Here is a 14,761-nt window from a genome sequence, read left to right as displayed (position 1 = left end):
AAGACAAAATTAGGCTATGGTTATGGGTTGATATAATTTTTATAAGAGTCACAAAATTATTATTAATTAATATTATGTCATTATTAAATTTTTATATATTTAAACAAAATGTTAATGAAACTTACAGGTGCTCCAGGCGGTCCACCAGGGCCTCTTTCTCCGTTCTTACCTGGTGCACCCTTACAAAAGAGAAGGATCACATTTAGAATACCTGTTCTGGTCAGCATACAATAACTAAAAGCTGCAGCACCACATAGTCCCACTATGGAGCAACTTAAGAGTTGACTGATCAAGCATAAGCACAGGAGAAGGGGAGAAAGCTCACCCACCTCATTGCCCTTAGGTCCAGGGAAACCCATTACACCTGGTTGACCACGTGGGCCTGAGGGGCCAGGTGGACCAGCGCGGCCAGATTCACCCTGACTACCCTGGGATCAGCAAAAAAACAAAAGACGACATGGCATCTGTTAGGTGAAAGACATGAATATCCATGACTCATTAAATAGTGAGTGAGGGTGAGATCAGGCTAGAGACATTGTCATTCAAAACTTATTATGCGTTTTGTGTTTCAGCTAAGTTTCTGTATACTCTGTATTTTAAATAGTATTAAATGACAAGATTTACAGAATGTTATTACAGTAAGACAGCATATAAAGTGCTCTGGTAATTAAAACAAACAAAAAGAGAGACAATCTGACTGTGATAACAAACTGTCATGTAGATACTGTGGGATGAGGGTAAGGTCAGTAGGAGGACTAGAGGAAAATATTTGCACAATGTACATACTGGAGGGCCAGGTTTCCCATCGCTTCCAGGGCTTCCTGGAATTCCGGGCAAACCCTGCAATTGAAGAAGCAAAAGTGTTATTTTTCAGTTTAAAATGTGTAGTATTAAGTTACATTACATAAACATAAATATATAAAAAGACATTTTAAACTACTTGCTTGATTTTAACCTCCTTAATAAAGATTAAAACTCCTCCCATTTTCCCCCATCCCATTAAGGGGAAAAATTGGAGAAAGCTAACAAATTATTTTGTTAGGAGTTTATTGCTTTCTCTGAGAGTCATTGTATATAATCAAGGCATTGGACATTAATCAACATGCACAAAAATTGTATTCTTTCATTATTTGGGAAGAAAACTAATTTCAGATGGTAAAAATCAAGGAATGAAACAATTTTGACTATGTACCTCTACTTAAAAGCAACACAATTTATAACATATTTTAGTTAACTTGTTTTACATTTTTAAATATTATTTTTGTTATATTTTAAATCATTCATTTTCATTTCCAATAACATCTTGTTTAGCTCCCAGAAGCCTGCAGTCAGGCTGACTTTTGAATTTCAATGTATTTGTTGTCAGCAATTGCTAATTCTTAGTTTAGCTCACAGAATGTTGTTACATATGTTATGTACATGTAATCCTGTACATATTACACAATGGGTTATCTCTGAAAATCTTGATATGTACTGTGAAAATTTGACCAACAGCTTATTTGCTTTATTTGCAAATAAGCAATAAATATAAGTTAAGTACTTAAGTATATTGACATATTTAAATTAATGTCTAATTTAATTATTTAAATGTTATATTTAAGTCTATTTAAATAATAATTTAAATACAAGTATATTTAAATACAGTAACCCAAATACCTATTAAATATACTAAACATCATGCATTTTATAATAAATTATAAAATTTGCTAAAATGTACATAGACAATACAGAAAATCATCCAATGCTAATTCACATTAAAGCCCTATCTCATGATAGTGCATGGCATACTCTGAGAACTGGGGAGCATGTTCAGCTTCATATAAGCTTCTTTATTCCCTTGTGACAGATGTTCTCTGAATGCCCCGTGTCTCTGCATGGCTATCTATTGCACTATGAATATATGCACTCTACTTAAAGGAATTAATGGAAAATTTTTCAAACTGGACTCCTTTATTGTATCAGCTGAGATGAGGCATCTCTAATAGACTTTATCTCATTTTCTTGGAGATGTCCTGTCTTACTCTCATTCCGGGAAGACCTGGGCCTCCATCTTGTCCACGCTCTCCTGCGGGTCCACTGGGGCCAGGAGGACCTGGGCTACCACGTTCACCTGCAGGACCCTAAAAAAGAGATGTTGAAATTCACAGCAAGGAAATCAGCATCATATTGAATCTGAAATTGTCCATTCAAATTCACGTTGATTCTCCAGAAGTTTGGGGTGTTTTTTAGAGGAAGACTTATACCTTTTCACCTGGAAGTCCATTGCTACCGGGTAAGCCACGGAAACCGGGGGAGCCCTGCCAAATAAAAGACCAAAATATAGATCATAGGCAATATGAGTTAGGTAATGGGCAACTGTTTTTTTTCCTAAACTATTTACCATTAGTCATATTATTATGAAAACTAATGAAAGAAAGGGATGGAAATGACACTTCACTGTAGCAAGAAAGTCTACAGAATTATTTTCTCTTTGGATATAACCCTCCCGTTGAAATAGCCCGTCCTCCATTATTTTTAAGTGGCCCTGCATTAGTTACTTTATTCATGAGTTTTCTAAATTCATATAAAAAATAAAACAAGACATTCAGTCTTGAACAATTATTTTCTTCTAATTCAATACTGAAAAGAGCTCTATTGTACTGTTTTAATATTTATATTTACTACTATCTTCATTGCTTACAAGAAATTTGAATTATAAAATTTAATTTGCAGCCCCATTTATACATTTAATATGATTGATTTGTTCACTGTGCATCTTTGGTTTCCTCATAGCTTCAGCAAATACTGCAATCAATTATTAAATTTGGAGTTACAAATACATCAACACAATTTCCTTTGGTTCAGATGGAAACAGAAATCTAAAATTTGTAAGGGTGTTGCTATTTATTTTGTTGAATAAATCAATTCAGGAATTCCTTTGTGAGAACGTTCTTTGGAAAGTTATCAAATCTACTAGCCAAAAAACCTGTTTGCGATAAAGGTATTACAAAATAGATGACATCCTGACAATATCATTGTTATTGACATTATTGACATTTAAGATCTATTGACAATAAAGATGTTGACATAAAGACATATCCTGAATGTAGAAGAATTTGTGTTAATTCCACTTTCCAGAACTGAAATTTTATGATTGTTCATTTTTGTTAACTGGGAAGTAAATTTGAAATTTGTTTTGATTTTTTTCCCCCTCCGTGTAGTTCTCACAGTTTATGGTTTCTTTTCAGCACAAATCTTTTGATACAACTTCCAGGTATATAAAAGATCACTGCTTCTTCAATATCAAAAAAAGAAAGAAATTAATTTATTTCAGATGGAGATAGATTCAAGCGCTGCAATTCAGATGAGAAACTAGGTAAGAATTCTCCCCAGTTTCGTAACCCAGTTTCATATTGGAATTTGCTGAGAACAGATATGGAACCAAATTTCTCCTCAAAGTATTTTGAACACCAGATTTTGCTGTCTCTGTATTAACTCAGAATGTACCTCGCGTGCGTGGTCATCTACAGCAGCTTACCCTTTCTCCAGGTGTACCAGGTACGCCATTCTGGCCGGGTTCACCATTTGCACCTCGTTTGCCTTCCTCACCAGGAGGTCCAGGAGCACCTGGGGTGCCATTTTCACCCTGGCAACAACAACAAAAAAGCCCACCAGTGAAGTTAGAAGACTCCAAAAAAACCCCCTGGATTTTATATGGGGAATGATTCAGGGTTCAGACTTCCTTGGAAGTAGTCTCTGAATGCATTTTAAAATCACTTACACGCTCGCCTTTTGGGCCTGGATCTCCTTTTGCACCATTCTTACCAGGTTCTCCCTAAACAGGAGAAAATCCCATTAAAATTATGCATTGCAAGAGGGTATTATTCTAGAGCAAATAGATGTACTAAAATACTAAGAAATAGACATGATATCTTTCAAATTATTGACTCATTTTTAATATTTTACGTTCTGCAAAGGAATTAGCATGCACTAGTTGAACCTGGATGTGGAATGCATGGGGCTCCTTAAAAATCGAGTAATGGAAAGAAGTGATACAATCTTAAAAACCACTGAGTAAAATTTTATGTCTGTTTCTGAGCTATTTCAGACATCATTGAGACTTTTGCTTGAAGTCCCTGAGTATTTTCTCTGACAAAGTCAGAGATCCTTACACGTGTGGTGTAAGGCTGTCAGGAAAGAGCCTGCTGGGGTGAATGACAGTATAAGAGTAGGTACAACTCACTAGGTGTAGTGGACTGTGGACTCAGCCCGTGGGAATTTAAACAGGTGAAATTAGGATTTTAAAACAACAGATTTTGTCTAATGTAGCCATTTTAGACAAGCTATTCTTTGGTTGTGTGTTTCAGAATCGATAGATAATTTAGGAAAGCAAATAAATATTATTCTCATATTTATGTATAATTTTTATATATAGCAATATATGTGTGAAAGAGATATATATTTATAAAAATAATTGCCCATTGTTATTATAAAAGAATTTATTAGACCATCTCAAGTGAACAGGACAAATTCAATGGTTTTTTTTTTTTTTTTTTAATGGTATCAGAACTACTTCCACCATATTTGTTTGTACAACCAGTGTAATGAGTATTAGTAACTCACCGGAGTGCCTTTTGCTCCAGGGCTTCCACTTGTACCTGGAGTACCAGGAAGACCGCGGCCTCCCGGCAGACCAGGAGCACCAGGAATACCAGAAGGTCCCTGTTGAGAGTGAACAGCAGATGGGGATGAAGAGAGCACGGCATCGCTGGTCTCTGCCCAGTCCAAACAGCAACCTTCACCAACACAATGCAGCAAAAGACAGCGATATGAAAAGTACCCACCATTTCACCCTTGCCGCCAGGGCTTCCAGCTCTTCCAGGAGGGCCCTGAAAAAATAATGTATAAATAACTGATGCTGCTAACCTAGGACTAAACCAAAGGACATGTAGGGCTTTGTGAAGAGCAGGTGGCACAACACTTCTCAGCTCCCATGTGGTATTTACGTACCTGAGGCCCGGGTGGCCCAGCAGAACCTTGAGGACCAGGTTCTCCTCTCTCTCCAGGACTACCACTAGAACCAGCAGGACCAGGAGGACCAGTTTCACCCTACAAAAAAAAAAAAAAAAACAGTAAAAGGAGAAAATTAATGGATTTTAGTCTTGTCTCCAGGGCAATCAGTATTAGCTTCATGGCTTCTTCCTCTACTGTGGCATCTTTGCGTGATTTGGGAAGAAGGTTACCACCATCATCACCTGAGTGCGTGAGCCAGATCAGCACGGGGACCCGGTGCCCAGGCACACGGTACCCACGCGCTCCAGCCAGCACGTGCACAGCTCCTCTAGCTGTGGGAAGTTCACTTGAGCCCCTCCCATAACACAACATAAAGCATTAGGTCTGCCACTTAATGGTGCTTTGGGGTGGGTATTCGTGAAGGTGACGAGGATAGGGTTTGTCTCGTGTGGTCATCTACAGCAGCTGATATGAAAACACATCAGTTCTGGGCTTGCAAGCAGTGTAATAGCAGCCAGAAAAAGTAGGACTTATAAAATAAAGATGTATAGTGACATAAGCTGGCTAACTAGAGAAAGGACCAAATCCTATATTAGTATGCATCTTTAGCTGAATACCTTAAAACCTGGAGAGCCTGGAAATCCTGCAGTTCCAGGGGGACCTGGGGGACCCTTAAAAGTGAAAGAAATACTATTAATGCAAAAGGTAAAAGCCATATGGAATCAATCTTAAGTTAAAAAAATGTCTGATTATGAGATTTTTCTCTGAGTAAGGAAACACCTGGCAAAATAGCAAATATAAATCATGCTGTAGAAGATGAAGTTTGGCTAGTCCTAAAATATCACACCTACATCTTAGTTACCCTGACTTTTACATGTTCAGCTAGATTTCTGTGTTGTAAATTTAAAAAACATGAAAGCTATCATTAAAGAGATTAAGTTATAAAAAATGTTCAAAACTTGTTCCAATTATCAAAAAGGTGTAGGAGAAAAAAAAAAAGCCAATATAGCTGTTACACATACAAGTGGACATGCTCAGGTTTCTAAGCAAATGGAAAAGGAAAATTTTTGCCCACCTCAGACTGCTAAATAATGTATTTGGTAAGACCATTCAAAATTTGATCTGCATAAAGAACAGCAATTCTATCCATTTGTATGTTCTCTGAAAATAATCTGATTTTGGATTTATGCATTTTCTGATTTACAGTGTTAAAGCTCTCCTGTAGCGCTGTATGCTTCAAGGATCTTAATCAACACAGTTATGAAATAGAATTAAATACCATGCTCATTCTTAAACCAGTGCACCCCCATTCTCGGGTTTGCTGGCACTGCAGAACATAAGCTAGAAGTAATTAGACTTGAGCAACCCAAATACTTAAAGTCAAACATCTGTAAGTCATCTTACAGGTGGGCCTGCTGCTCCTGGAGATCCGTCTTTGCCACTGGCACCCTACAGAAAGAAGAGAGGTGTTGGGTACAGAGCACTATCCTGGACACAGAACCCCCATGCTTTAATGCCCATGACTCACAGACCATCTTTTTGTGTCTGTACATCCCCACTTAGTTGACCAAGACCCAAGGATTCCTCAACTGTAATTCTAAAATAATAATTAACTAAATATTTTGTGAAGGAATATCCAACACTTTACGTGACTTGTACTGTAATGATGAGACAGCAAGACATAAAAATGTATTCTTATTACATTTCTTAAGGAAGTAGCAGTTACAAAGCATCATTTGTGTGCACAGTTCTTAAGGTTAAATAAATAAAATCGCAACAGATGTATATTTCAAAGTAACAGTTACTTCTAATTCACTTAAAAGACTAAAATTTCACTCCAAAAACCTAATAAACAGTGGTATGATTTAAATCCTGTTGCCTGTCTTGTAGACATGTTAGACCTGGTCCACTGCTCAGGTTATATAGCGTTTGTACGAACAAGTTGCTGGTTATTATACTTTAGCTGTGCTTTGTTGATTGTGTTGGACGCTATGAACTCTTACTTCCTTCAGAGCAAAGAATGTACCCCCTAATCTCAGTCAAAGAGTAATTTGATCTTTTTCCTGCAAGTTACTTCTGAGATTGCAGTTTTTCCTCTCTCTGCGTTCTGCTGCTGCCCTTTGCTTCCACTCTTCCTCCCTATTCCTCTTGGCTGAACCTGAGCTTATGCTGAAACACTGAACTCTCCCCCAATGTGTAATCTGTTCATTTAAAAAAAGGAAATAGAGAATAAGATGATGAACACATTGTGAGTGAGAAGTGTTACATCTTTAATTGGGGACTGAAATTTTTCATGTATGATTTTACAGATGCTATATAGTTTTCTAATCCTTTGCATTACAGCTGTTTTAAGGAAAATCTATGAAATAGGGAATTCTCAACATATTGAAACAAAGTATGTGCTGCTTCTGCGTAAGAACAACAGCTGCGATTACTTACAGGGCCACCAGGATTCCCAGGTCTTCCTCTTTCACCAGCTGGACCTCTTGGTCCCTAGAAAACGTAAGAAAATGAGTCTCTTCCAAAACAATAGGGCTGAGCAAAGCGATGTTGCTCTTATTTGCATATCTTAGTATTGTTCAGTGCATGTGGTGGGGTAATTAAAGTGAAAAGAAAAATGAGTAACTCAGTTAACCAGGAAGTGCCATTGGCACTTCCATTTAAATACTACAGGATACACTTATTTACCGGTTGGCCCGGTGATCCATTTGCTCCAGGAAGACCAGTTTCACCCTGTTATGGAAAGAAAACACCAATGACAGAATGAACTTCGGTGAGAACATTTTTTGGTTTATCCAAGGGGAAGAGACATAGAAATGAGACCACCCAATCCACTGCCCCTTTCTGTGTGGTGCTGAGCATCCTCAGCATGAACTGAGGTCTATGAGGTCTGCGAAGTCTAAACAAGTGCCAAAACAAAATATTTAAACAGGGAAAAAAAAAATCAGGAAGACTCAGTCCTTTAATATTATGCAATAAAGTCAGATGATCCAGGCATGTCCTTTCATTTTGGAATCTCATCTTTGTTACAGCTGTAAAATTGGGACATGATATGGTTCAGAAAGTCTAACTCCTTTGGATTGATTCTTATTCTTTTCATGGAGATATTCAATGATTTTCTTTAATGTTTAACAGATTTTTATAATTGCATAATATGCAAAGCACAGCTATATAACAAATGATGGAGGTTATTACTCTACCTATTACAAAGATGACACTACAGTTTTTTTACCTTTGGACCAGGAGCACCGCTCTCACCTCTGGCACCATCTTTTCCATCAAAACCCTGTGGGAAAGGAAAACCGTATCTGTGAACAGTATTCCTTTTGCATTCTGGAAAACTTGACTGCTCTTGGCAAAATATTAAGCTTCAAGACAAACTCATATAAAGGGACATATTTTTAATAATAAGTGCTATCATCTGGAATGCTTTTTGAAAGAAAATTCTGAATCCTCCATCTCTCCATGGCCATTAGTTAAGAGAGGATGCTTTTCTGGAAAGCATACTTCAGTCCAGCATTCAGGATGGAGCTCTACAATTGAGATAAAATTTAACAGTCTTTGTTATGGAAGGTCAGATTACATTGTCCAGAAATGGATCTTTAATTCTATGATTCGGTCTCTTTAGCAGGGAATTGACGACTGAAAAAGCACAACAGTGCAACACCGTAATTCAGGTAGAGTAACAGACTCAGCTGCACTCAATATACTCAATACTTACTCGTTGACCTTTCATCCCAGGCATCCCAGGCATTCCAGGGTGTCCCTTGTGACCCTAAACACACAAATATAGAAAGATGAATAAATCCCATACATACTGTCTGAAGGGCACAAGCCAATGTTTATCGTGTGTCATGTTCACTTGACTAACTTAAAATGGGAAAACAAAACCTTTGATTAGAAGACCATTGTTATTGGGGGCTTTTCCATACCGGTAATCCAGGGATTCCACGGTCTCCATTTCTGCCTGGTCTTCCTGGTTCTCCCTGTTGAAAGAAAGTAAATTTTTTTGATTGCTTTGCTATTGCTTCAGGTACTGGCCTAGTAGTCCTAGTAGAGTAGGAGTCTTAGTAGACCTAGATGAGTCAGAATAAGCAGGTGAAACTTCCACCAAATACAATGGGGAAAATTGTATCAGGGTGATGGTTCAGTATATGACTGCCTTCTGAAAAACAGCTGCCAGAATTTATGAACTCAATTTTTACAAGATTTGAGTTAACATCTAATTTATTTCAAGCCAACTTTTAGGAAGAGATGATCACAGAAAACTTATTTTTCATGTTGAAACACTCAAAATGGACAAAAACTTTAGCTGATTGTCTTGCCTTGTACTATACCTATGCAGGACTCCCAGCTGTGACACAAAAGATGGTTTTAACAGTGTTAACTCTCAAAGCAAGACTCGAAGGGAGCAGACAACTACCACTACTGTCTGCTTTTCTTTATAACTGCTAATATATTTTGCACCAGATCAAAAGAGGGTATTTCATGCTTAGTGTTGGTTTTTTTGGTTTTTTTTTGGTTTTTTTTTTGTTTTTTTTTTTTTAAATGTGTGTCAATCGAATTGCCTGCTAAAATTGAAACTTTTTTTGGAATGGACATTTATACCTAATGTAAGTGAAATCTAGTTTCTTACAGTCATGTTGTCAAATTGAGAAATAGGGAGAGGTTAAAATTCTTAAAAGCAATGGTTATAAATGTGCTCTGCTATCTCACCGTTTTAATGAACTTTCTTTCTTCCCATTTATTAATCACTGGATGAATAATTGTGAACTTACATCTTTTCCTGGTGGACCAGCTGGGCCTATCAGTCCAACAGGGCCTGGAGGTCCCTGTAGAAAAATAATTAATATTAACTATAATAATAAATATTAAGTCTCTTTCAAATTAAAAAAATGTATTAGGTGTCATAAAATCTTATACATTTGACATACATGATAGTAAATAGACAGGATGAACTGTAAAATTTCAATCCACTCCAGTGATGACACAGATTCACACTCGTAAGATCATGCCTTTAACATATATAGTGATAGGTAATGTATACGTACAGGAGGGCCAGGTTGTCCTGGTTCTCCAGGGGAACCTTGGTATCCAGCAGTGCCCTATAATGCAGCAAAAAACCAGTTAAGATGTGAACAGTTACATGCATAATTCCATGGTGCTACTATATTTTATAATAATCTCATAATCGTAAGGAAAACGTTAGTCAGAACTGTCACCAAATGACCAAAGGTGAAATTAGCAGAACCAAGCAGAATACACCTCCATGAAAACAGAATTACAACTACTCCTCTAAAAGGAGATGTATATCAAAAAACTCCGACCCTTTGTGTGTTCATGGAGTATGTATTAGGATTCCCACTTTCCTTTAGCTCCTGTAAAATTTTTGCATGACTAAACATTTGGGAATGTTAACAGAAGATGATAGGCAGTGGCACGTCTTAAGACAACCTTAGCTGACACCCCACAGAATTGCAGGAAGTGCAGGGGAACACACGAAGTTAAGCAAGCACAGTATATAGCACTCAGCCATTGAGTCTTGCTGGCGCATAGACGGTACAGCCCAATTAAGAGAAGATGACATTTATCCATAAAATTCTTCAGCATAGATTTAATCTGTTGAAAATGTACCTAGTATTTATGACAGAGAAAATGAGAGGCTTGTATAAAAGAATGAGATGATAATGAAAAGATTAATTTTACTTACAGGGGGACCTGCATGACCAGGTGGGCCAGGGGGACCACTGGGGCCAGGGGGTCCTGGAAAGCCAGTCTATAGTGTAGATTAAAAAATAGTCATTATATTAATGTAATATAGCTATAAAGCTTAATGTAGCTGCAAGAGTCACCAATAACTGTGAAATAAATTTTGACATATTAGTACAGAGAAAAATCCACGGTGACATGCACTTGGTATAGTAAAAAAGACAAAGGAGTATATATACAATTGTTAAAAACATTGCCTAGTACCTACAGTCTCTTCAGAATAGGTTTCTCTTTGCAGCCTTAGCTAACATACTCCACAAGAAATTTTCAAAGCTGTAATTTTTTCTTTTGAGTCCACTACTCCACTATTCCACTCAGTTAGCTTTTCAGCTACCTAAACGGGCAGGATAGATAACTGGAACTCTTAATTTGTTAAACAGGGTAAATGAGCTTCAGCTTCTCTGCCATGTAACTAAGCTTTATTAGCCTAACTCTACATCTTCAGTGGTGGAGCCAAAGTGTACTAATAAACTTGCTTGCTAGTCTGTTGATGCCAGATTTTGCTTTCTAAAACTAATTTTAAAATTTCTCACCTGCATTCAGGAGCTATATTACATACGCATATACAACCCATAAGAAGAACTTCATATGATAAACTCTGTTTATGACCCTAGACTTCTTAGGACTTACAGGTATACTGAAGTAAGGCCATATTTTTGTTACTTGTCAGTAAGGCAGGCATTTTCACCACTGAAATCTTTTCTGAACTTTAACACTACTAAGCCATAAAAAATAAATGATGTCTGGACTAACCAAAGGACTCAAGAGGATAAAATCTCAATATACGTATGTTTTAACTCAAATCGGTAACACTGTTCCTTATTTTAACTGGTAAAAAGGGAGTAAAATATTATTAAGGAAATTCTCAATTTGGGAAGAGTGCTAATATTTCTACTGCCTGTAGCAACAACCACAAAAGCATTTGATACTGCAAAACAGAAAACATTTGAAAATTAGCACAGCGGTTTCCTGCAGCTATATGTGGTTCTTTAAAAGAAGCTTTTGTTGAATTAAACTTTACATGGGTTTGATACAGCCAAAACAATCGAAGTATATGAATTACATGAGAATCACTGTGTGCTGCAGTACTGGCAGTATAGGCCATAGATTAATATTGCACATAATGCATTTCATGGGATATTGCCATATGGAGTCAGAATAGGTCATGTATTATAGATGTTACAGGAACATAATTTTGATTTTACAAAATTAATAGTATAGCTATACTATACTGGTATATGTAGTATAGTATACTACTATACTACACATATACTATGTCAGTATTAGTTCACGGATTGTCTTTTGTCTAAAAAAGAGAATAATTATAATAGTTGCTGTTATCTAAGACAAGAAGTACACCAAGCGGCAGAGCGGTTAGTTTCTAGGTAAATCGAGTTGCCTTCAATGTGTGAATACACCGAGCAGTCCCTCACTGTTAATTGTTGGAACTCATTTGGTACAAAATCAGTTTGGACTTAGCATGAACTGGAACCGTCAACTCATCAATTGCAATCAATTGATTAGACTTATGGCTATAAACACACAAGACATTTTTTCAAGGTGCACACTGAGGAGATAAACTGATAGGTGTGGCATTTGCTTGCTGCCAGCATCTCCAGACTGTGAAAAAATGAGCATATTTTAGTTAGAATACGTGCACTGGTGAAAAGAGACAAAGACAATGTGTGGAGATCACATGAGCAAGTAAAGACAAACTGAAACGTAAAGTACAAAATCAGTCTACAAGCAGTGGAAAGCCACCGGAAAGACAGTAGTGGAGAGATGTGTGACTGAGGAAATACCAGGCATGGTAACCACCCATGGACAAATGTTGGTGCTACAGCTGGCTTTTTTTATTTTATTACTCTTCCAAATCATTTCACTTTGGATATTTATTTCAATCGAAAGTTTAAGTTGAAAATTGATAAATTAAATTTATAAATTAATACATAAACTAATCTATGTAATGTTAGTGATAAACATTATTTCGTTCTAGCGAGTTTAGTCACATCTGCCTGTAACTGCTCTGTTACTGGCTTTGCAGCCACGCATTGCATGATGCAATATAAAAGAACGTATGACCTGAAAGCATACTGACAATTCTGGCTGAAGACATTCTAAGGCGCCCCATTAAATTATTTGTTTTTAAGCCAAGTCCAGGGATCAGAGCACAAGAAATCACTAAGTACATCAGGGAAAAATGCCAAAATAGAGAGGAGTAACCATGTTTGTTAACTGAAAGGTATCTTGGTTTTCTGCCTGGTTCAGCACATCCCATATTAAGACACCAAGTAACAAAATGTAGATGATATGATAAACTGTGGGCAAAAACTGTGAGGAGCTGAATATGAATAAATGAATAAACAAACACAAAACCAGATGGTTGAAGACAACCAATGCATGGATGATCATATTAGCAAATGAACGAGGTGCAGATAAACAGATTAAAAGAAAGGTGAGGAAATAATGAACTATATTTCAGGAAAAACAGCTGTCATGATTAGTAAAATTTATTTCACAAGATGGAACCCTGAGAAATAACACGTTTGCTTGGAACTGCCTCGATATGTTACAACACGTGATACCCAAACCTTGTTACGCAGCATTGGACTGAAAATAATGATTATGCTTAATGAAGCACCAGCCAATTTCAAATAATAGCAATTCACCACATCCTCTATATAGCAGATTGCCTGAATCAAGAACACTCCATGTCATCGGTGATGAATATCTCTAAATCCCAGTGCCTAAAAGGAAAATCATGAGGTGCAACATTTAAATTTATTTTATACGGGAAGCATAGGTCATGCATAAGTCTTTCAGGCAATCCATGCTTCATCTCACTAAAAAAACTGTGAAAAGCTTGGGCCAGGCCTAGCAGGCAGATACAGCATCCTTAGTACACAGTTTGAATAGCTGTGGGTAAAAAAATGGTAATTGTGAAAAGAAAAAGGGAAAAGCTTTTGACTGCTTCTGGGATGAAAAAAAAAAGATTACGAGGGGTTTACTCACTTGTTATCAGGCAAATTTGGGTTGTGGAAAAGTAAACAAGTAGGGAGTGTCATACTGAGTAAAGACAGAATGCTGCTGAATGGATAAAGGAAAATTAGGGACAGTGGAAGAGGTAAAAAAGTGGTGAAAGGGAGGGAAGCAATTAGTAGAAGAATTCCAAAGCAGATAAATGAGGAAGGTATGCAAGGGAGAAAGGGATAAATGTTTAGGTGGTGTAAGAAAGTGAATCAGAGAGAGATTAGGAAAAAGAAGGTAAGGAAAGGAAAGAAAGAGAGAGAAAAGGCAAAAAACCCAGATAATCTATAGTTACTTTCTAGAATGATATTGCCAAGCAAACTGCTGTCTTACATAGCATTCCACTTGCAGGCAACAATTAAATTAAAACTTATCTTGTTAAATTAAAATCAGGATACATACACATCCAAGGTATAATCTACAAGCAGAAAATTTGTTCTTTAAAAAAAAAGAAAGGACAGAAAAAAGGCTATGTCATCTTACAATGGGCTGTGGGTAACCGATACCAACTGAACCAGCCTTCACATCATAGGAGTCGTACTGTGGAGAAAAACTCTGTAAAAGAAATAGAGAAAAAGAGAAAGAAAAAAAAAAAAGAAAAAAAAGAAAAAAAGGTGATTGCTACAAGTCAAATAAGTCTTTTCTTACATTGGTATGGCAAATGTATGGAAATAACTCATTTGTATCTATCGAGTAGTACTTGTTTGACATATAGCTGCCATATTTTTAAATCATCCATAAAAGAAGCCCAGCCAATATCTTTCTTTTGTGGCCATGGTAATGTTAGCTCCCTATGCTGTGCGCATCCAGTTTTCATCTTGACAGCTGGGCCTCAGCTGAGCCAAAAAAATTGTCTTTCTCTCTCCTCTTCTCATTCTTATTTGACTCCTCTTAAGCTTTTCCCCCCATTTTCTTTATCAGCCTCTTTTCTATTGGCCTTAGTTGTCACTCAAGGAAGATGATGAAATATTTT

General features: G+C 36.9%; 1 protein-coding gene across 2 annotated transcripts in view; it reads right to left on the bottom strand.

The window, feature by feature from the left end:
- COL3A1 (collagen type III alpha 1 chain) overlaps window positions 1-14,761 on the bottom strand; it is a 53,174-nt gene that overhangs the window by 15,815 nt on the left and 22,598 nt on the right. Inside the window, exons 5-25 of one of the 2 annotated variants that reach the window (XM_075511819.1) lie at window positions 14,272-14,343; window positions 10,703-10,768; window positions 10,044-10,097; window positions 9,771-9,824; window positions 8,925-8,978; window positions 8,714-8,767; window positions 8,225-8,278; window positions 7,681-7,725; window positions 7,432-7,485; window positions 6,397-6,441; window positions 5,610-5,663; window positions 4,990-5,088; window positions 4,824-4,868; window positions 4,603-4,701; window positions 3,761-3,814; window positions 3,518-3,625; window positions 2,244-2,297; window positions 2,022-2,120; window positions 787-840; window positions 330-428; window positions 126-179 (exon numbers count right to left, since the gene is read on the bottom strand). In XM_075511819.1, the coding sequence (XP_075367934.1) occupies window positions 126-179; window positions 330-428; window positions 787-840; window positions 2,022-2,120; window positions 2,244-2,297; window positions 3,518-3,625; window positions 3,761-3,814; window positions 4,603-4,701; window positions 4,824-4,868; window positions 4,990-5,088; window positions 5,610-5,663; window positions 6,397-6,441; window positions 7,432-7,485; window positions 7,681-7,725; window positions 8,225-8,278; window positions 8,714-8,767; window positions 8,925-8,978; window positions 9,771-9,824; window positions 10,044-10,097; window positions 10,703-10,768; window positions 14,272-14,343 (1,371 nt within the window). The remainder of the gene's footprint in view (window positions 1-125; window positions 180-329; window positions 429-786; window positions 841-2,021; window positions 2,121-2,243; window positions 2,298-3,517; window positions 3,626-3,760; window positions 3,815-4,602; window positions 4,702-4,823; window positions 4,869-4,989; window positions 5,089-5,609; window positions 5,664-6,396; window positions 6,442-7,431; window positions 7,486-7,680; window positions 7,726-8,224; window positions 8,279-8,713; window positions 8,768-8,924; window positions 8,979-9,770; window positions 9,825-10,043; window positions 10,098-10,702; window positions 10,769-14,271; window positions 14,344-14,761) is intronic. The other variant, XM_075511820.1, reaches the window with a different exon arrangement.

Source organism: Mycteria americana, chromosome 9 (genome assembly GCF_035582795.1).
Source record: "Mycteria americana isolate JAX WOST 10 ecotype Jacksonville Zoo and Gardens chromosome 9, USCA_MyAme_1.0, whole genome shotgun sequence".
NCBI lineage: Eukaryota > Metazoa > Chordata > Aves > Ciconiiformes > Ciconiidae > Mycteria > Mycteria americana.
The sequence above is the reverse complement of the archived record's forward strand: the minus strand, read 5'-3'. Positions and strand labels throughout refer to the sequence as shown.